A 23,929-nucleotide genomic window follows, 5' to 3' on the forward strand; every position below is an offset into this window, starting at 1 on the left:
GCTGGAATAAGCACAAGCTGGAATCAAGATTGCCAGGAGAAATATCAATAACCTCAAATATGCAGATGACACCACCCTTATGGCAGAAAGTGAAGAAGAACTAAAGTGCCTCTTGATGAAAGTGAAAGAGGAGAGTGAAAAAGTTGGCTTAAAGCTCAACATTCAGAAAACTAAGATCATGGCATCTGGTCCCATCACTTCATGGCAAATAAATGGAGAAACAGTGGAAACAGTGGCAGACTTTACTTTTGGGGACTCCAAAATCACTGCAGATGGTGACTGCAGCCATGAAACTAAAAGACGCTTGCTCCTTGGAAGGAAAGTTGCGACCAACCTAGAGAGCATATTCAAAAGCAGAGACATTACTTTGTCAACAAAGGTCTGTCTAGTCAAGGCTATGGTTTTTCCAGTGGTCATGTATGGATGTGAGAGTTGGACAGGAAAGCTGAGTGCCAAAGAATTAATGCTTTTAAACTGTGGTGTTGGAGAAGACTCTTGAGAGTCCCTTGGACTGCAAGGAGATCCAACCAGTCCATCCTAAAGGAGATCAGTCCTGAGTGTTCATCAGAAGGACTGATGTTGAAGCTGAAACTCTAATACTTTGGCCACCTGATGCGAAAAGCTGACTCATTTGAAAAGACCTTGATGCTGGGAGAATGAAGGTGAGAGAAGGGGATGACAGAGGATGAGATGGTTGGATGGCATCACTGACTTAATGGACATGAGTTTGAGTAAACTCCAGGCGTTGGTGATGGACAGGGAGGCCTGGTGTGCTACGGTCCATGGGGTCACAAAGAGTTGGACATGACTGAGCAACTGAACTGAACTGAAAAGTCTTGAGATACTCACCATATTGGAGATAAACAGCTCACTGTAAGAGAGTGATAACAAGATATCATTATTATGATAACAAGAGAATGATAATAAGATAAAGAGTAATTAATAATAATTAATTAATAATTAATTCTACTTGTTGGTTTCAGGGATGTTTTCACAGAGAAGGCTGCAGGTAAGCCAGGGTTCTAGAATGAGTGTAAGCTCATCACATAAAGAGAGGAGAAAAGGAATTCCAGGTTCTGAAAAGGAGCAGAACCAATTGTCTCCTTTAACAAGATTACCTCCTCTTAGTGCCTTTTTTTCTCCATCACCTCAAACAGGACTTGAAATGAATTTTTGCTTCCCTCATAATCACTGCCCACCCACCCCTGACCCAACAACACTGCTGCTTACTCCAGCTACACTGCAGCTCACACATCATGGCCCTGCCTTTTGTCCACATTCTGTTAGCGATGCCATTACCCATACCCTCTTCTCTGCCTGGAGACCCTCCTTCCCTCTTCTATACCTTGAACACTCCTGTGTTTGAAGGCCCAACTCAAATGTCCCATCTTCATGAAACCCTTTCTCCTGCATAGAATTATTTTCTTTCTTCTCTGGCTCCCAATATCTTTGGTGATAGCACTTACCACATCAGGTAACCACTGTCATCAGCATCCCTCGAGCCTGGTTGTGAGCTCCTTGAAGGCAGGACTGTGCCGAGCACAGGGCCTAGCATGAGGTCACACTCAGTCAGCACTGGTTGTTAGTTGTTTGGTTGAGTAAATCAGTCAATAATATTAAAAGATTCCTTTTTTACTCTAAAGGTAGTTTTATCAAAATTCCAAAATAAACATCAGCTGTACTTTGCATAAATAAGTCCTGAATGATGCTGGTAGTATTTTACATTCAAGATTTAATAAATGGATATTAAATACACACAAAAAGGAAAAATCTCCCTCTAAAGAAGATTTAGGCAGGTCACATTCAGTTTGGCATCTTTACTTAATGATTTCATACACATTGCAGTCAAACCAGGAAGCCTACAGAGAGTAAAACAAGTCTTTAGTAAAGTCTGTTGTGTTTACTGCAAGCTTTGGCTTCTCAGCTTTCCTCAGCATCTGTGCAGTTCAGAGTAATATGTACTATTTAAAAAGTGTTTAGATATAATAAGTTAATCGTTTAAAAGTGTAATTAAATGTAACCATATTTCTCATAGCAAATTGGCTTTTGTAGGCATCTCTTGCTAAATAAATCAAACCTACTGAGAAATCCATTGGCATTTGACAGACAAATTTTTCGAAGTTTCTAACTTAGAACCAAATTCAATTAAAACAATACTTTTCAACTTCTGTGGAAACCAGGCTGCAAGTAATCAATTTTGGAGGGTTCTGTTAGGAGTAGCCCTCGTGAGATTTATTGAAAAACTGGGCTCTAGGCAGCCTTTGGAAGAGAGCTAGGAATTAGTTATAATGGATTCTTAAGTGAATTTTATTTTGGTGAAGGATTTTGATTGATAGGAGCATAAAGCTATGTCTTGAGGAGTGTGTGTGTGTCTGTGTGTGTATGTATATGTGGTATACGGTTCCTTTTCAGGAAGAGGAATAGCTGTTAATGGAAAAAGTGACGTCCAAAATAATTTAGACTCTGTCAGCCAACCTGGTCTCAAATCCCAGCTCTGCCTTTTGCTAGCATGATCACCTATAAACTGGGAATAGTAGAGGCCCTTCATTGTGTGGGCATGGTGGGAACTGATTGTGTACTCGGAGTGTGTGTGCTTAGTGCCTCACATAATGAGCTGACACTAACTATAATTTGCTGCTCCCCCAAAGATGCTCTCCTCAAAGGACCACTTGAGTGATCAGAAAAGATTCCTAGGATATTTTCTCTTTTTGTGACCACTGAAGGCTGTAAGGGTGGGCTGAGGTTCTAGTGTGCCTGTTTTGATGTGAGCTTAGCATTCAGACTGACCCCTCAGAGCTTGACTTAACTCATTGTTCCAGTGTTTTGTTATTTCTCTGTCCCGCCTCTAATCTAAATTGAAGAAAAGCATGCCTCATGTGATACTTTGTAAGCAGATGCCTCAAAGCCATTGTTCCTCTAAGTTATTTCCCGTGACCTAATATCAAGCACATAAGTCTCCTCAGCTTGTTTAAAAAAAAAAATCTTCGCATGCATCCATCAACGTGGCATACTGCAGAGCATAATATTTGGAGAAAAACGAGGCAAAACGCACTTAATAAAATTGCAAGCATATGGTGAAGTTCTCAGACAAGTTATTTATGGTCTTGATTAACCTTGCAACATTTTTTTGCCATTTTCATAGTTTTAACATAACAACAGAAAAATATTTCCTTTACCTTTTAACATGACAGGATTATCTTATCTCCTGTTCTTTAATTTAGCCTTCACTTCTCTCCCTTACCCCAAAACGTCTAGCAGCTTGATCATGGAAAAGCAGAGCTTCTTGTGCTCGGTGGCAGTTCATTACATCTGTGGTGTTTTCCCGACTCTAGTGCATAGCAACAGCGCCACCCAGAGGACAAGGTTCCAAGTTTCTAGGATCTGTTCCATTCCTTGGCTCATAAACGTATCAGTGTTTTACATGATGGTTGCTGGCTGCTATGTGTACAATGTGTAATATACTAGCATTTCAGGCTCTTCCTAGTTAATAGGTCTTACTTTTTTCTGATCTACAGATTCATTAACTTCTTAGCTCTCTTTGGGTATAATGAGTTTTCTTTTAATCTTCCTGAACTAAAAACAGTAAGTGGTTGATTGTGCTAAGCTGCAGATAAATCAGATGAGCAAGCTGTTCTTTATACCACTATAGAAATGATATACGAAAACTAATATTGAAGTCAGTGTAATATCTGTGCTGTCAGGAGAAAATATTAAAACGTGCGAGTTGTTCTGTGTTTAATGACTATGAAAGTCACCTCATGAAATAAACTTTTCTCGTTCTTAGAGGATTGTCTGTTTTATCTTATGTTGTCCCAAATTTAGCAGTGTGGCAAAACATTTTCTTTGATTTTAAATATATAGTTACATGTCATAAGAATGAAATCAAATGAATTTAATTTATGGTAAGGAGATAGTCCTACATATATCAAATACATGTATTTCAGGACCACTTTTTCTTCCTGCCATTAACTGAACTGAGTTTGTCATATTTGTTTTGCAAAACTTATTTACTGATTTAAGTGAACCTCTGAGCTAGATTAAGCCCTGCAGCTTACTGATTAAGAGGGAGAATGAGGAATGAGATTGGATGGGTTCAAATTATGGCCCCACTATTTCCTGACTGGCATGACCTTAGGTTAACACTCCTTTCTTCCAAATGGTCACTCCACGCTCTGGAGAACAGAAATGCTTACAGAGTCCTATTCCTCCCCCTTTAGATGCAGTTGTTAATCCTATTTCATAGAATTGTGAAAAATTGAAAAAAATGAAAAAGTGAAGTAACTCAGTTGTGTCCCACTCTTTGCGACCCCACGGACTGTAGCCTACCAGACTCCTCCGTCCATGGGATCCTCCAGGTAAGACTACTGGAGTGGGTTGCCATTTCCTTCTCCAGGAGATCTTCCCAACCCAGGGATTGAACCCAGGTCTCCTGCATTGTAGGCAGATGCTTTACGTTCTGAGCCACCAGGGAAGTCCAACAAGGATTTAACACAGAGTAGGTGCTCAATAAATATCGGTTACTACTATTATTATTGTTGTCTTGGTTATTTGTAGGGCTTCCCCTGTGGCTCAGCTGGTAAAGAATCCGCAAGCAAGGCGGGAGACCAGGGTTCCATCCCTGGGTTAGGAAGATCCCCTGGAGAAGGGAAAGGCTACCCTCTCCAGTATTCTGGCCTGGAGAATTCCATGGACTGGTCATTTATAGGTGTTCATTATTATTCCTGTGCTGCTTATTGCTGAATTCCAAAATAAAAAAAAAGATCTTATTTTTTTAACTGGTGCTTTCATGGAATGCTCCCTACCTAGAAGTAGTCGAAAATGACTTACTGCTGCACATGCACAGAAACGTATCTATTCCATTTGTGGATGGGGGTGTTTGGCTTCAGACAGTTCATCTGTTACCCTGCCTCCACCCCCATCACGTTCAGAGAGCTGTTAGAAACAAGTAGGCCATTCTGATGTGTGCCGGGAAAACAAAAAGACATTACTGAAGTGAAAGCTCTGCCTTTAGAAAGCATTAAAAACAAAGTCATGGCAACTGGAATATCTTAAAGGAGTTTTTTAGCTGCGTCATTGCCATAATCCATTCCTGTCCCTGAACGTGATTATGAAATTAGAAGACATGTACATAGAGGGAACTGAGGCCACCCAATTCTGTATTGTACCCCCCTGAAAGCAAGACTTGGATCCTTCCCCAACAGAGTCATTAGCAGTTGGGGTTTATGTCAGTTTTAACAGTTGCATGTATGAGTCAGAATGCTTTACCATGATATGCTATTATTAAATTTAAATTAGCTATTGAATAAAACATGTGCAGGTAAAAAGTTCGTTTTCAGTAGTAAAAATTAAGTTAAAGAATTGGGTATTCAGACCTGGTTCCACCACCTTGCAGTTATTTTTAACTGGATTTTTAAAATTTACCTTTCTGTCTATTCATGTCAGTAGTCCTTATTACTTCAAAAAGTTTACACTGATTATTTCTCTGTTTTCTTACACTTTAAAAATCACTGAATGTGAATCTTTTCTGTTAGTATATTTTTTTTTACTCCTTGTATCATTGTGTCTGCTTTATAGAAACATGAGCAAACATGGAAGGGCAGTCTGTATCATCTAAGTGAGAACTCAGTCACAAACCAAATAGCGTTCTGTAACCATTTCTATTCTCCAGAGAGTGGAGTGAGTCATTTGGAAGAAGGGAGTTCCTGCCATTAACTGAACTGAGTTTGTCGTATTTGTTTTGCAAAACTTATTTACTGATTTAAGTGAACCTCTGAGCTAGATTAAGCCCTGCAACTTACTGATTAAGAGGGAAAATGAGGAATGAGATTGGATGGGTTCAAATTCTGGCCCCACTAGGGGCCAGAATGTAGGGACAGTATAAATGTAGGGACAGTATAAAATAGAATTAACAGCATAAAATTAGGAAAATGGAAATTTGTCTGAATAGCAGAACTGTGATACTTAGAGAGTTATTTAAATTCTTCAAAAAGTAAATAGGTGGAGATCCATTCAGTAGAGGCCTGAGTACAGCTGAAATTCTGGATGAATACTAATGAATATATTACTGGGAGTATTTCTACACCACTGTGAGTTGGTCTAGAGAACCTGTTAGGCCCTTTGCTTACTAATTCCTTTTTTGCTGTGAAATAATAAAGCCTAAATCATAGTACTAAATTTTACTTGCAGAATGCTGGAAGTCTTATTTCTCCAGTGAGATCAAATATGTCTTATGATATGTTTTTCCTTCTACTGTTCTCCCAGCTGTTTTTCTTATTACTGAAATGGTGATGTATTGATATTGGTTCAATTACCAAAGTATCTGAGCACATTTAAATTCATGGTGCATCACAGATAGGCTAACTGACTGTGATTATCAGACAGGGTGTTTGATTTAAAGAAACACTTCCAAGAGATTATTTATAAAGAAAGACGGTTTAAAGAATTCCCATCACCCATGTCATTAATATTTTAGGACCCATTAAATTAAGGAATATGTGGAAAATAAGGAATATGTGCCTTTTACCTACAGGCATCATTGCCACGCTGTTTTCTTCAGCTGGGGTCAACACTGTGGGGCCACATTATGGCTGAGAAAATCTTAACATCAACCCCATTAAGTAAGGAAAAAACAGAAGTCCTTCAAATGCAATTCAAAAATGTATACCAAATTCCAAATTGTAATGAAATGAGAATGTTGTGTTTTTTTAATTTTATTTTATTTTTAAATTTTACATAATTGTATTAGTTTTGCCAAATATCAAAATGAATCCGCCACAGGTATACATGTGTTCCCCATCCTGAACCCTCCTCCCTCCTCCCTCCCCATACCATCCCTCTGGGTCGTCCCAGTGCACTAGCCCCAAGCATCCAGTATCGTGCATCGAACCTGGACTGGCAACTCGTTTCTTACATGATATTTTACATGTTTCAATGTCATTCTCCCAAATCTTCCCACCCTCTCCCTCTCCCACAGAGTCCATAAGACTGTTCTATACATCAGTGTCTCTTTTGCTGTCTCGTACACAGGGTTATTGTTACCATCTTTCTAAATTCCATATATATGCGTTAGTATACTGTATTTATGTTTTTCCTTCTGGCTTACTTCACTCTGTATAATAGGCTCCAGTTTCATCCACCCCATTAGAACTGATTCAAATGTATTCTTTTTAATGGCTGAGTAATACTCCATTGTGTATATGTACCACAGCTTTCTTTGGTTTTCATATTAGAATTACATGGTTGCTAACCACATAAAAGAAATACTTTGAGGAGATGTTCAAAAAGAATTCTATCAGATATAATGGAATTTTCTCCCTTTATAGAACAAAGGAAAAACATCGAGTTGCGTTGGAGGCAAGTGTTTAAGGCTTACATGAAATGTAGTTGTTTAGCAATGTTTTGAAAAAGTAGTAACTTAAAGATTTCTTATGGAGGAGAAAATTCCGATTTCATATTTTTGTTGAATATTGGTATCAGTCAGTTCTTTCGGTTCTGTGATTAATGCTTGAGGTTCTATTATGCTAGGGGAAACTGACTGCCTTGACCTAAGATTTATATGTGCAGTTCCAAAAATGAAAGTAGCCATTGTCCTTGCAAATTTAGTAACATTGGGATATAAATATATGTATATGCTGTATCTAATAATGAAAATAGATATTATCCTTGCAAATTTAATAACATTGAGATATAAATATATGTATATTCCATATCTCTGAGTCTCCAGTCTATTGCTGATATTTGCTCTGCAGCATTAGTTCCAGGAGACATTTGGTTTTTTTACACTGTTAACAAAGGAGCAACCTTTGTTAGCAGTGTAAAAACTCCACAAAGAGGAGAATTCCACACATGAACTTTAATTACACCATAGATGCTGTCTAATCCAGTGACTGGCCATTAAAATAACCTCTGCTTTCCCTCATATACCACTTTGTTACTTCCTGGATCTCCCAAACAACCTTCAACTCTTCATAAAATAAACCTTCTTGCGGGTTGTTTCTCAGGAAAAAAATTAAAGTAGTGAGAGTGCATGATACATAAAGAGCATTATGCTGATTAGTGTCTCAGAAATGTTTTGTCTTTTACAGCCTGTCAACCAGGGCCGTCACTATCAGAAAGAAATGAACCCACCTTCTCCTTCTAACCCCCGGTAAGAATCATTAATAAGCTAAATTTATTTTTTTTTAATTTAAATTTATTTATCTTAATTGGAGGCTAATTACTTTACAGTATTGTATTGGTTTTGCCATACATCAACATGAATCCACCATGGGTGATTATTTAGGGATTGACTGTCCATTTTTCTTGGTTTCTTAAAATTGTTTTCCAAACTTCTGAAGAGCTTGCAAAGTTGGCTTTTGTTAGAAGTTTAGTTTAGTCTACTCTTCTTAATCAAACTCTGTTGTCATGGCTAATAGTATAACTAGATTTATATGGCACTTCTGCCTTTTACTAGCTGGGGGACTTTGAGAAAGTCCTTTAAGTCAAAGTAATTCAGGCATAATAATTACCTCAGTTGTATTTTGAGAATATATGAAAAATCCTTAGCACATTTCCTGGCAACATAACAAACTCTCTTTAAGTGTTCATTTACTCAGTATTATTCTATTTGCATGGATATTTCATCTTAATAGGTACTTGATGTTCAGTGCATTTTAGACATAAATCTTTGTATCACCTGATGCTTTTACGTTCATCAAGATAGCTTATATGAGTTCAAATGGCTGTTCTCTTTTTCATAATTTCAAAGTTCATAATCTCAAAATAATTTCATTATTTCAAAAATGTCATTGATACAAGTCATTTGTCAATATAGAAGAACCTTATTTTATTAGGCTCATTAGAGATAAGTGTATCTAAATTCAAGTTTTGAAATATATGTAATATTATATGGGTTTTTAAAAATAATTAAATAAACTATTGACAGTTTATCCATATAATTCAATATCACTTTATTACTGTTTATTAAATACTAGGAATTTACTGAAAACCACCCTCAGCATCTTAGTTATTACAGTACAACTCATTATCTAAATGCTTCTCATTATCAAGCTCTCTCATCTGAGTGAAACAGACAGGAAGGATTTGTTAAATAAGAATACAGGGCTGTACCCTGGAAGCCAAGGGCAGCCAGGCCTCAGGAGGGATCTGTATAGGGAACTAGAAAGCAGAGAGGCAGGTAGGCAGTATCCTACACCCCATCTCTGTTTACTTCTTCCTATCTGCTCCATTCTTCCAAGCACCAGCTTTCTTTACTTCTCAGTCACATATGGCTATCTTGAGTTTACATATTACAGTTCAGAATAATGCTGAGGCTGACAGTCTATGCCTGAATCGCAGTTCCTCCTTTCCTGGAGAAAGAATATGGTTGGCCTAGCTTGGGCCAAGTATTCACTTCTGGTCCAATCAGCAATGAAGAACCAACCAACCAAGCCATGTCAAACTAACATGGCTACCAGAAAACCATCTACATGTTTTACAGGACTTTTAATGGAGCCCAGAATGTTCATAAGTATTCTTTATTAGTAATCTCTTCTAAGTGTTTCTGGTTGTCTATATACTCAATCTGTCTTTCTTGCATGTTACCTAGTAGGCAGAATTGTCACTATCATAAATAGATATAATAAGGAGTTGAAAATTGAGACTGTAATTTCAGTGTATATAGAAGGATGTTTATTCTTCAGAATAGTTCTCTCTTGATATGTGAATATGTCTTTCCTAATTTGCAGCTCATCTAGATTTGACCAATAGACTATCTCTATATGAATAAACTTTCAAGATAGTTGGAAGTCTAAGTGAAGTCGCTCAGTAGTGTCCAACTCTTTGTAACCCCGTGGACAGTAGCCTACTAGGCTTTGTGGTCCATGGGATTTTCCAGGCAAGAATACTGGAGTGGGCTGCCATTTCCTTCTCCAGGGGATCTTTCCAACGCAGGGATCGAACCCTGGTCTCCTGCATTGCAGACAGACGCTTTACCATCTGAGCCACTAGGGAAGCCCTAACTTTGGTCCAAATTATAATAGAACTTGTAAGCTGAGTAAATGAACATGATAGAAAGTTATGTTAGAAAGTGGAGCATTTTGTTTCAGTGAAAGGAAAACAGGGGCTTAGTTTTCATCCTACCTCTGCTACTAACCCAGTGTATGATCTCAGGCGAGCCTCTCAACCTGTTCAGACCTCATCTGATAACAAGAACAACCTCATGTGTAAAGGAAAGGATTTCAGTTACAAATTATCTGGGGTTACTTCCAGATTTATGAGTCTGTGACTTTGATGGGACTCATTATAGACTTTCCATATGAAAACCAGTTTTACTATTAAAGGGAACAGTGCCCTGTATAGGAAACATACTTCATAATGTTGAATATATTAATTAATGTTTAGGTGTGGTAGTGTATGATTTTAAATATCTCTTTTAAAATTTGATTCCCAAAAATAGAATATAAGAAAATTCACCAACTAAACAGACAGCATATTTCATTTAACCAATTAAATGTTTGTTCATTTAGGAAAAATTAATTACACTTTTGCATAATAAAACTAAAAGTCAAATTTCAAAGCAAAAAATCAAATGCCACCAATCCCATTTTCCAGCAGGTTATTCACCAGTCCTAGAAAATTATATAGCTGTTCAGAAAGCCTACAGATTACATGGCTTAATTCTTTGCTCGTAAATGAATCCAGTAGCTTGGAGAATTGGCAAAAAGGCATTATTGGGCCATAAATAAAGAAGATGATAAAATTATGAGGTCAGCATGCTGCTGCTGCTAAGTCGCATCAGTCGTGTCCGACTCTGTGCAACTGCATAGACAGCAGCCCACCAGGCTCCCCCGTCATTTCCTTCTCCAGTGCATGAAAGTGAAAAGTGAAAGTGAAGTTGCTCAGTAGTGTCTGACTCTTTGCAAACCCATGGACTGCAGCCCACCAGGCTCCTCCATCCATGGGATTTTCCAGGCAAGAGTACTAGAGTGGGTTGCCATTGCCTTCTCCGAAGCAATGATTCTTAAGATTCATCTTTATTATATTCCTTATAAGTATCCCATGCTTTAGACCCTAAAACACCGAACTTTAAAGTTAAAATTTAAAGTTAAAAGATACTGATAATGACTACTGAAAAACTAAGAAATGGAAAGATAAGTCTCTGAGTCTGCCCCCTTAGATACACAAGCATGTAGCTTGAATCTTGAAAGCTTGGTATGCAGAGGCTCTGAACAATACGTGAGAAGCAGGTAGGCCCTTCACTTCCTGAATTAAGTGCTGTTGTGATCAAAATAATGCAAACATAGTGGGGATGGGGAACGTGTGTCTGTGCAGACCACCAAGAGAAGCATGTGATGGTGCCCTTTGGGAGGTAAAATGGCCACATTAGTTTCAGTGAAATATCTGCAACTACTCCAGAGACTTAACATCATATGTACTCATACCCACATGAGTCAACTTTCAGTTAGCTTTACTAATGTAACAGAATAACCAATATCCCTAAAGTCTTTTATTTACTTTTTATCCTGGAAAGACTTTTATTTCTGTACCATATTTACCTTCTTAGTTTTATGTGTTGATGAGTAAAATTAAAGATAGTATGCAGTCCACAAATCAGACAAATTTGTGTTTTGAAAAGTAATCTCTAGGGTTAAAATGGCTAAAACACTGCATATATTCATATATTGGTTTCCTCTAAATAAAGCGTTCACTTGCACTCATAGGGCAGTGCTTGACATTGGATGCTGTGGGATAAAATGGTAATCCTTTCCTGAAACGTTTACAGTCTAGGGACTGAAATACACATGGTTCACCTCATCTCTTTGTGTGTTTAGATTTGCAGAAGTCATTCTCCCTTGCTTTGGTAGGCGTGAGGGGAGTGATATTTTCCATTATTTTTGCCTAACATACCAATTGATACTTAGCATCTCAGTTGCTGGGGCCCTTGCCTCCTTTGTTCACCCACACTGTCTCTTGGGGCACTGACAGCCTGTTATGACAAGATGCAGAAATGGCTAACATAATCTAATACAATTTACAGGAGTGTTGGGTAGGAGGAAACAATTTCACAGTTCATTCATATTGAGAAATGTTTCCTAGCATGTAAACTTACATGCTGCCATACTGAGCAAAATGGATGCTGTTCACAGTCTTCAGTCATTTATTTTAATATGCCGTCTATTGGTTTGTAGGGTTTAGAGCTGTCCCTCAGGCACATCTATTTATGTGTTTATGTAGATTCTTCAGAACAACTCGAGATATTTTTGTTCAGGGACGGGTTTTATAAAGTAAGCTGTGATTACATTCTGGTTGTCTGTTCATATGGATGGAGTCAATAACCAGTGTTTCGTTTCAAATGATGATCACATTTGCTGTTTTTACAAGTCATAAGAAAATTAAAGAGGAGGGAAGGTAGTCAAAGGCTCTGTAAGGTCTCAAATGTTTATAGAAATAAACAATATGGAAAATAATTCTAGACTGCGCAAATAGTCATGAATGGCATGGTTTTCTTTCTAAAGTGTTTGCTTTATGATTTAGCATTTATCCATAGTTTTCAAAATGTCATTGCAGATTGTGTTAGGGCTTGAATCCCTTGCAGCCTTGCCACATGTTTGTGTGATATGAATGTACTTATAACTATAATTATCTGATAAATCCCTGCAGACTTTGACAGATGATTAATAACTGCTGACCTCAGTTCATGCTGGCTCAGCTGGCCTGACTGAGGCAAGCTGGCCTGGCACTGTAACCTACAGGCGCTGCTCTGGGCTGACCACAATGGCTTCATTTTTCTTTTCTCTCCAATTGTCGGGACTCCGCCTGGTGAGCTTCTCTTCTCGTGCTTAAGGTTTTTTCCCCCCACCAACACAAGAGAGAGAAAATGTATAATAAATAAATAAAATTAAATACAGAACTTAAATGTCATGTTTCTCTTTAAATGATTAAGTTTGAATCATTTTAAAACAAGTCATATTGGAATATTCCTCCTTAGACCAAAGCACCACAGAGGATTTCCTGATTAACTGTGCACACAGTTTCTCTAAATGTAATGTCATTGCTTTTTTCTTACTATCTGTATTTTGGCATTAAATCTTTTTTGCTTTATTTTGGTTTTATCACCACAATATTTTATTATGAAAAAAATGACATGTACAGCAAATTTTACAGGTAGCAGTCATATGTCCTCACCTAGAGCCTACAATTAGTATTTTATTGAAATTTTTAATCACCTATCTACTCTTATGTCCATCCACCAATCCACATAAGTTTTGATCCATTTCAAAATAAAGTATAGATACCAGGACATTCTTTCAAGCATTTCTGTAGTTTAGTGAAGTCAGACAGACCCAAATTTGAAAGCACTTGGCTTCTATCAACTTAAATTTTCTTATCTCTACATCAATGACATTGAGTGTTTGTTTACTCTTTCATAAATTACTTTATGAAATACTCAGATAATGCTTTCTGTGTGCAACTCAAAAATGTTGTCTTACTTCATCCCAGCAACAATCCAATGAGGTGATTTGTTATTAACCCCACTGTACAGATGCGGTTTCAAGAAGTTAATGAGCTCACTGAAAGTCACCCTGTCAACAAATGTCATTGCTGAGAGCTGATTTCAGACTCCTTGACTTTGGTATCTACACTTTTAGCCACTACACTATGCTGCCTCCCACAGCACATACTTTAGCATTAAATCTTAATGATTTGTTTATAAAACCAAAGGCATCGTTTTTACTTTCATCATTTCTCTCGATAGGTTTACCTAGGAAAAGCTATCAATATTAGTGCCCCTCATTTCATAATCCCCTTCCCACAAATTCACACCTGCTTCTTTCAAGGGGGTGACTCTCCATACTGGGGGTCCCTTGGTGGCTCAGATTCTGGTAAAGACTCTGCCTGCATTGCAGGAGACCAGGTTCAATCCCTGAGTCAGGAAGATCTCCTGGAGAAGGAAATGGCTCCCCACTCCAGTATTCTTGGCTGAGAAGTCCCTTGGACAGAGGAGCCTGGAGGGCTACAGTCCATGGGGTTGCAAAGAGACATGATTAAGCTACTAACACTTTCACTTTCACTCTGCATACTCTGAACCCTGGATCTGAGTTCAGCTCCTTGACTGAGGAGCCGTCGCGGTGTTCCCCGATGCCGTGGGGATGGGGTGGTGCCTCTCCTCCCTGTGGTGCTCAGCACAGCCTGACGGGGTAAGGGCTCCATCACAATGTACACTGAGGGAGGGAACAGAGAGGCATGCCCAGATGCCATGAAGAGATGAAATTCTGCATCCTGAATGTTAGCCAGTTATGTTTCAAATATTTTCCCTCATCCTTACAAGAGTTGCCCACTTCCCTTTCTGCAAATAGAAGGACAGTGGCATTGCTTTATTTACTCTCAGGATAAAATTGGGTTTTTGTGAAAGGCTCTTGTTTGGACAAAGTTTAATTTTCATGCATGTTCCACTCCCTGCCAACCTGGAGAGCCATAGACAGTGTTAACCATTAGAATGGCCCTAATCTTTAATATATAAAGTATATATAAAGTATTATTTATACTGTATCTTTAATAGTAGTTTCCAATACCTTCTATATTCTAATGACTTTCAAAATTATATGTCCAATCCTGCCTCGCCTCTGAATTCCAGACTCATCTGTCCAAGCTGCCAATTTGACAGATGTCCAATCCACTGAGATCTCTAATGCGTACCTCAAATCCATTGCAAAACATAACTTTGTTTTCTTTACCTCTGCACATCTGTTCTTTCTTCTCTTTTCTCCATCTCAAAAATGCCACCTTCATCCCCCTTTTACTCAAGCCAGAAACCAAGAGCAATACCTGGTTTCTCTCTCTAACCCCATGTTCAGCCTCAGCAAGTAGTACTGGTACTGCCTCCAATCATAGTATATGCCAGATGTAGCCACTGCCCTCTTGTTACTGCTACAGTTGTTGCCCAAATAGCCGTCATCTCTCACCTGGACAAACTCTCACCTGGACAGATACCATTGCTTCCTACCTGCTTTCTCTGCTCCTTTGGCCCCTTTGTTTCACTCAGCAACCAGTGTGGTGCTGCTACCCCTAAAATGGACTGAAGCTTCCCCCAATGTAAAACTTCCCGAAGGTGTCCCTTTACTTTTTGGGTCGGGTCGTCTCCTTCTCCTGAATGCCCGTCACTCACACTGTGTTTCCTGCCATCATGTACCTTGACTCAAATGCCACAGTCCTGCCTCTTTCTCTCAGATACTCCAGACTTGGTTTCACCATAAGAGCTTTGCATGAGATGGCCTCTGCACCTGGTGTTCCCTAGCCTAGAAGGGCCATAGCCTCTTCCTGTCATTCAGGTCTCCATCTAAGTTTCAACTCCTCAGAGGCCCCCTTTCTAAACACCTAACCCAAAGTAGCCCCAGGAAGCCTCATTACAGTCTGTTTTTGTTTTCACTATAGTACATTTCACTACCTGATACCACTTACTTGTTGCTTATTGCACACAGACACACACACATTCACGCCCCTCGAGAATATGCTAGAATGTAAACTACATGAGCATAGGGCCTATATCTTTCTTGCTCACTGTATCCCTAGCTCTTGAAACAGTGCCAAGCACAGAGGAGACTCTTAGGAATTGCTGAATTCACTGAATCTCACCTCACAGAAATGACTCCCCCCCCCCATCTCTCTACACTAGCTACATCACTGAACACTTAACTGCTAGCTGGAACCCAGGAGCACCTATATACTTTTCTCTCCTGAAGGAGTCTGGAGTTACTTGTAACAAATGAAATCTCTCTCATGAATTTTTTTAAAATTTATTTTTAATTGAGGGATAATTGCTTTACAATATTGTGTTGGTTTCTGCTATGTATCAACATGAATCAACCATAGGTAGACATATGCCCCCTCCCTCTTGATCATGAGTTGTTTTAAATGATCCCTTAGGAGAAGGCAATGGCACCCCACTCCAGTACTCTTGCCTGGAAAATCCCATGGACGGAGGAGCCTGGTAGGCTGCAGTCCATGGGGTCGCTAGGAGTCGGACACGACTGAGCGACTTCACTTTCACTTTCCACTTTCATGCATTGGAGAAGGAAATGGCAACCCACTCCAGTGTTCTTGCCTGGAGAATCCCAGGGACGGCGGAGCCTGGTGGGCTGCCGTCCATGGGGTTGCACAGAGTCGGACACGACTGAAGTGACTTAGCAGCAGTAGCCCATCTTATAGAGCGTGCCAGTGGCTAGAAACCTGCTTGGGTTGGCACTTCTGTAGAATGTGTGTTTAAAGCTTCACCAATGAACAGAATCTGGATAGGCAAATGGAAAAGAAGGGGAAAAAAATATACGTGTATATGGCGGGGGCGGTTGGGGGACAAATCTGAGCCTGTGGTGCAGGTACACTATTAACTTAAGTGACTCCCTACCCCTCATGCTTCTGGAGGGGTCTTTGGTTCACTGGTCTAACCTTCACAGCAGACTTTAAAAACACCTGTACAGAGAGACTTAGCTGGGCCCCTTTCCTCCTCGGTCTACAGCAATGGCCAGGCTCAGAATGGTGTCTCTAGCCCTATCCCAGTGAAGACCTGAGCCAAAGGCACCCTCGGTAACAAATGGAATCACTGGGGAATCATCCTGTGTCTCCCTGCTGACCACTCTGAAGCTAGAACCATGCCCTACTCAATTGTAGGGCCACCATTCCCCTTGTGTTTCAGAGGGCTGAGCATTTCACCAGCAGGGCTGGACAGGCGTTCCCTGTCCCGTCACTTTTCCTTCCTCCTCTGCTCTTTTCATTTGGCCTGCCCAGCCTACTTTCAGGCCTGGTTTGGTCATTTATTCTACCAGAGCCTGTTAACTCGAGTGCATACCTGCTCAAATCACCCTGCTCCAGGCCCTAACTGGCTGTCACCCCAGAGGACTGGGCACCACCCCTGCCACTGGACCCATATTTCTTTTTCTTCACTCTCTCCACTTGTCCTTTGTAGCCCTGCCTTCCTGGACACCCACCAGTCCTCCTTCAGCTTCTCAGTTGAGATGCCTGCGTGCTCTCTGACCACGTCTCTCGGGCTGCTGCTGCTGCTGCTGCTAAGTTGCTTTAGTTGTGTCCAACTCTGTGGGACCCCATAGACAGCAGCCCACCAAGGCTCCCCCGTCCCTGGGATTCTCCAGGCAAGAACACTGGAGTGGGTTGCCATTTCCTTCTCCAATGCAGGAAAGTGAAAAGTGAAAGTGAAGTCGCTCAGTCATGTCCAACTCTTAGCAACACCATGGACTGCAGCCTACCAGGCTCCTCCATCCATGGGATTTTCCAGGCAAGAGTACTGGAGTGGGGTGCCATTGCCTTCTCCTCTCTCGGGCTACTAGGGCTTAACTCTTCAACCTGAGTCTCCTAATTTTCCAGCTGTACTCCAAGAAAGTCTTAAGCCATTAGGGCTGGGGAAGTACTCGTTGAATATTTTAGGTATTTTTATGTTTTCCAGAATTACAAATTCACAAAACCCTTTTCCGCAAGAGTTTCCGAACAACGTATTACATCTTCCCCTCCCACCTCCCCAAAACTTCTACATCCCTGAAAAATTTTAAGATCCCTGAAGAATCTTAGCACTTTTAACTGTAAAAAATGTGGGGTTCTGCAATTACCCAGGCGTACCCAGTCACCATTATCCATCCAGATGATGAACTCAGAGTACCTCTGGCCCAGGGCCAGTGTAAAGAAGGTAATTACTAAAGGAATTATTTACCATTCCAACATTTTACAGTTTCAGCTTTTAATTAAAAGATTCAGATTCCTCTTCTAGAGTAATGAGCACCTTTTAAAAAATCGAAGTGCTAATTCCAGTTTATAACATTCACCTGTATTCTGTCTGAGGGAAAGAAGAGAGGAATACAGGCTGAGATTCAGGATAATGATGTGAACCTAAGACACGGAAGACCATGACTTTGGTTAAATATCTATGGCCAGTCGCGTCCATAGACTCTGCCTTACCATTCACTTTGTTACCTCACCCAGAATAGCTCCCCTGGCTATTAAACAAGCAATCACTGTAACAGGTAACAACTGAAAGTGTGCTGCAGTTAATACCTCAGGATGAAGTAACATTCAGTGAGTATTTTTGAAGCACCCACTGTGTGCAGAGCACCATGGAGCGATGACTTTAATATTCCCTTCGTGAGTTTGTGGCCTCCCAGGACTGGCAGTCCGTGCCCTGCCTGTCATCACAGCAGACGGTGACTGCTTTAAGAAAGTTGCCTTGGAGTTTGGGAGCCTTGTCCATACCTGGCACATAGAAATGATAGCTTTTTCCAAACCTGTTGTTGTTGTTCAGTTGCTGAGTCATGTCCAGCTCTGTGACCCCACAGACTGCATCACGTCAGACTTCCCTGTCATTCACCATCTCCTGGAGTTTGCTCAGACTCGTGTCCATTGAGTTGATGATGCCATCCAACTATCTCATTCTCTGTCACCGCTTCTCCTGCTGCCCTCAATCTTTCCCAGCATCAGGGTCTTTTCCAGTGAATCAGCTCTTCTCATCGAGTGGCCATAGTATTGGTGCTTCAGCATTAATCATCCAATGAATATTCAGGGTCGATTTCCTTTAGGAGTACCCACTCACAAACAGCTTTTGTTGGCAGTTGGTTTTACTTCTTCCCTTTAATTCTTTTATTTCTCTTGTTAACCAAAAACATTACTGATTAACGTTAGAGTACATAATTTTTCACTCTAGCAATATATTATGTTTACCAGACTTTACAGCTTCATATTTTGCTGTTCATTATCTCATAAAAACCTACTCAGTATAATAAATATCATACAAGTCAAATGTCCAACCTATTTAAAATTACTTGAAGGAGAAAAGGCAAGCGACTTTTAGCTGGATTTGATTGAATTAACACTAACATTATTGTTCTATTGACTCTTTCTTGTCCATTGATTTTTAAAAGCCTTCAGCTCCCTTGCTATTCGTTAAGACAAATCAGATGTAATTTCGTGCTTAGGACAAGAAAATGCTGATGGGTGTTGGGTGTATGCATGGAAGAAAATTACATATGTGCTGAAACAAGAACGTATATATGTGCTGGAACAAGAGTGGTTAGAAGGCAGTTTCTCATATTTTGTGGTAAACAACTTGGCTTTTAACTTTTGAGGGTAACAATAGTGACCTTTGTTTTATTATGTGAAAACTGGGATTAGTAAGAACTGAAGCTAAATGGTTACTTGTAGATAATGACCTTTATCACTTATTTGAGATGAGGAAACTAGCTAGAATTATACATATTCTCATATTTTCCAATTCTTGTGTGTATATGTGTATGTGCTCAGTCATGTCCAGCTCTGCAACCCCATGGAATGTAGCCCACTAGACTCCTCTATCAGTGGAATTTTCCAGGGAAGAATACTGTAGCAGGTTGCCATTTCCTTCTTCAGGAGATCTTCCCAGCCCAGGGACTGAACCTGTGTCTCTTATGTCTCCTGTGTTGTCAGGTGTCTTCTTTACCAGCTAAGCCAACAGGGAAGCCCTTTTCAGTTCCTAATTCTCTATATTTGTAGAATGTATAGAATAATAAGCAACTGAATTAAAGCAAGAAATGAAGGGAGGGTAAAATATCTTCTGTTGAATTAATAGTGAACAATTTTTAAGCATCAGAGCCATTTGTATTATTGAAATAACAAAGAACAGGAAACCTGAGATCTAGCCTGGCCTGATGTCAATTCCAAAGAAAAGCAGGGAAAGATAAGAAAGCCTTCCTCAGTGATCAATGCAAAGAAATAGAGGAAAACAATAGAATGGGAAAGACTAGAGATCTCTTCAAGAAAATTAGAGATACCAAGGGAACATTTCATGCAAAGATGGGCACAATTATGCACAAAAAAGTATGGACCTAACAGAGCAGAAGATATTAAGACGAGGTGATAAGAATACACAGAAGAACTGTACAAAAAAGATCTTCATGACCCAGGTAACCACGATGGTGTGATCACTCACCTAGAGCCAGACATCCTGGAATGCGAAGTCAAGTGGGCCTTAGGAAGCAATACTATGAACAAAGCTAATGGAGGTGATGGAATTCCAGGTGAGCTATTTCAAATCCTGGAAGATGATGCTGTGAAAGTGCTGCACTCAATATGCCAGCAAATTTGGAAAACTCAGCATTGGCCACAGGACTGGAAAAGGTCAGTTTTCATTCATTTTCATTCCAATGCCAAAGAATGCTCAAACTACCACACAATTGCACTCATCTCACACGCTAGCAAAGTAATGCTCAAAATTATCCAACCCAGGCTTCAGCAATACATGAACCGTGAACTTCCAGATGTTCAAACTGGAATTTAGAGAAAGCAGAGGAGCAAGACATCAAATTGCCAACATCCACTAGATCATCAGAAAAGCACAAGAGTTCAAGAAAAACATCTATTTCTGTTTTATTGACTATGCCAAAGCCTTTGACTGTGGATCACAGCAAACTATAGAAAATTCTTAAAGAGAAGGGAACACCAGATCACCTGAGCTGCCTCCTGAGAAATCTGTATGCAGTTTAGGAAACAAGTTAGAACTGGACATGGAACAACAGACTGGTTCCAAATTGGGAAAGGAGTACGTCAAGGCTGTATATTGTCACCCTGCTTATTCAGCTTATATGCAGAGTACATCATGAGCGATGCCGGGCTGGATGAAGCACAAGCTGGAATCAAGATTGCCAGGAGAAATATCAATAACCTCAGCTATGCAGATGACACCACCCTTATGGCAGAAAGTGAAGAATTGAAGAGCCTCTTTTTTTTTTTTTTTTAAACTTTACAATATTGTATTAGTTTTGCCAAATATCGAAATGAATCCACCACAGGTATACCCGAGTTCCCCATCCTGAACCCTCCACCCTCCTCCCTCCCCTCCCCTCCCTCTGGGTCGTCCCAGTGCACCAGCCCCAAGCATCCAGTACCGTGTATCGAACCTGGACTGGTGACTCATTTCATACATGATATTATACATGCTTCAATGCTATTCTCCCAAATCTCCCCACCCTCTCCCTCTCCCACAGAGTCCATAAGACTGATCTATACATCGGTGTCTCTTTTGCTGTCTCATACACAGGGTTATTGTTACCATCTTTCTAAATTCCATATATATGCATTAGTATACTGTATTGGTGTTTTTCTTTCTGGCTTACTTCACTCTGTATAATAGGTTCCAGTTTCATCCATCTCATTAGAACTGATTCAAATGTATTCTTTTTAATGGCTGAGTAATACTCCATTGTGTATATGTACCACAGCTTTCTTATCCATTCATCTGCTGATGGGCATCTAGGTTGCTTCCATGTCCTGGCTATTATAAACAGTGCTGCGATGAACATTGGGGTACACGTGTCTCTTTCCCTTCTGGTTTCCTCAGTGTGTATGCCCAGCAGTGGGATTGCTGGGTCATAAGGCAGTTCTATTTCTAGTTTTTTAAGGAATCTCCACCCTGTTCTCCATAGTGGCTGTACTAGTTTGCATTCCCACCAACAGTGTAAGAGAGTTCCCTTTTCTCCACACCCTCTCCAGCATTTATTGGTTATAGACTTATGGATTGCAGCCATTCTGACTGGCGTGAAATGGTACCTCATAGTGGTTTTGATTTGCATTTCTCTGATAATGAGTGATGTTGAGCATCTTTTCATGTGTTTGTTAGCCATCTGTATGTCTTCTTTGGAGAAATGTCTATTTAGTTCTTTGGCCCATTTTTTGATTGGGTCATTTATTTTTCTGGAGTTGAGCTATAGGAGTTGCTTGTATATTTTTGAGATTAGTTGTTTGTCCGTTGCTTCATTTGCTATTATTTTCTCCCATTCCGAAGGCTGCCTCTTGATATAAGTGAAAGAGGAGAGTGAAAAAGTTGGTGAGAAATAGATGAAAAAGCACCAAAGAATAGATGCTTTTGAACTGTGGTATTGGAGAAGACTCTTGGGAATCCCTTGGACTGCAAGAAGATACAACCAGCCCATCCTAAAGGAAATCTGTCCTGAGTATTCCTTGGAAGGACTGATGTTGAACCTGAAGCTCCAATACTTTGGCCACCTGATGCAAAGAACTGACTCACTTGAAAAGACCCTGATGCTGGGAAAGATTGAAGGCAGGAGGAGAAGGGTATGACAGAGGATGAGATGGTTGACTGGCATCACTGATGCGATGAACATGAGTTTGAATAAGCTCCAGGAGTTGGTGATCGACAGGGAGGCCTGGCGTGCTGCGATTCATGGGATTGCAAAGAGTTTGACATGACTGAGCAACTGAACTGAACTGAACTGATGTCAATGAAAATCATGATAAAAATGAAGGTCTCATTTTCAATAAAATCTGTGTAGCTTTCAATTAAACAGTGATGTTTGTGCTAATGAAACCCTGTCTTTGAAGGGGGCAATTCATCCTTAAACTACTGGATGTATGGCCTTTTCTTCCTTCCTTCCTTTTTTCCCCCTGTGATATCTTTCTCTGTACATCACAGGTTTGGAGATGGAAAGTGAGAATCTATTCACTGGCCACTAGCGTTGCAAGAAAATTCCATTTTGGTCAGTACTTTAACTTAGTGAAGGGTGCAGTTACTTTGTATTTTACCATTTGCCCTCTTCTGACCTCTTTCACAGTACTTTTATTGAAACCTGAAATTGCCTGCCTTTTGGAAATACTAGTAAGTCACATTAAGAGTCCAGAAAGTTTTAGTTTCTTCTGCTGAAATAATAGAAGAAATGGGAAACAAACAAGAACAACCACCATGTGACATTCTCTCAATTTGCTTGTAATCTTCTAAATTTCAGTGCTAGCAAAAAAGAAAGATGCAGCAAGGCATACAGTAAATGAAGATATTATGTATTAGAGAAGGAATGAATCTGTCACTTTGACGGATTGTAAGGCAAAGAGCAGATTAACAGATTACTCATAGTCAGAAGGCAGCTCAGCGTGAAAAATGTGCAGGAAATGATAAGTGTGGGTTTGTGCTGATTTAATGATATTTTTAAACTACAATAACACTCTGGTAGTATAATATAATAAAGCACTTTCCTTGCATTTTTAAATCATCAACATATTTCCAGTTTGACCTTAAAAACATTTTGAACTGTTCTCTATTAAAATATGTAGCTTTCAAATTAGAAAAAAAAAAATACCATCTAAAATATCACAGCAACAGCCTTACAGGAAATATTATTGGCTTTTAAAATCAGTTCTTTCTTAAACTAGCATTTGTAATGCAAATTTTAATTATGTTTTAAGCACACTAACACCACATGCCCTTTCTCTTTGGGCATTTAAATCACTTAACAACAAATTGTTTTCTTCTAACAGCCATTTCCAGTGAAACACTTTGTAGATGCCACTACCAAGTGTGGCCTTCGTATTTTCATTGCAGGTTTTTAGTTCTGCGATTAAGATCATGACGTACTTATGAATAAACCTATTAATTTGTCCACAGATAGAAGATAAAAGTAGTTCAAATTTGCACTGAATGCTCTTGAATCATAGCAAGAAATAAGATGAATTACCTGCTTTATTTTGTATTATTACAAATATTTCTCAGAAAGCAGAACTTTTTAAGAGGTTTGTACTTTTATGTAAAAAAAAATTGAGATTTGAATAACATACCTTAGTTAATTTGACAAGGATGAACTGCCATTGTCAAGAATTTTCAGAGTAAAATTTCTGTAATGCACCTAAATGGTTTTTACTCTAATATCATCATCTTCAAAGCCTAATATAAAACTTGATTTGTTTCCTATTATCTTCTCTCAGCTCAGCAATGATAACTTTTAACATAATTAGGTATAGTGTAACTTGTAAGGGAAATGTTATATTTTCTGTCTAAGCACTTGTATCTAACCCAACTGCAAATAAATATACTAATATTGCATGCCCAGTGCTTCAATCCCAGACATAATTATGACTCACATTATGTTTTACATACATGTGAAGTGAAAGTTGCTCAGTCATGTCCGACTCTTTG

The 23,929-nt window shown here is 39.5% G+C and overlaps 1 protein-coding gene across 50 annotated transcripts in view; it reads left to right on the top strand.

Moving 5' to 3' along the window:
- Nucleotides 1–23,929, top strand: part of CFAP20DC (CFAP20 domain containing) — a 266,072-nt gene that overhangs the window by 196,524 nt on the left and 45,619 nt on the right. For 28 of the 50 annotated variants that reach the window (XM_086367122.1, XM_086367120.1, XM_086367123.1 and 25 more), the window contains one exon: nt 8,085–8,146. The exons of 16 other annotated variants lie outside the window; for them this stretch is intronic. In XM_086367122.1, coding sequence (XP_086223248.1) covers nt 8,085–8,146 — 62 coding nt within the window. Of the gene's footprint in view, nt 1–8,084; nt 8,147–21,790; nt 22,311–23,929 lie in introns of those variants that run through there. 6 more of the 50 variants (XM_086367128.1, XM_086367129.1, XM_086367151.1 and 3 more) reach the window with 1 other exon arrangement.

The sequence above is a fragment of the Bos grunniens genome, chromosome 22, assembly GCF_055505025.1.
Source record: "Bos grunniens cultivar Pamir isolate PY7600 chromosome 22, Bosgru_T2T1.0, whole genome shotgun sequence".
NCBI lineage: Eukaryota > Metazoa > Chordata > Mammalia > Artiodactyla > Bovidae > Bos > Bos grunniens.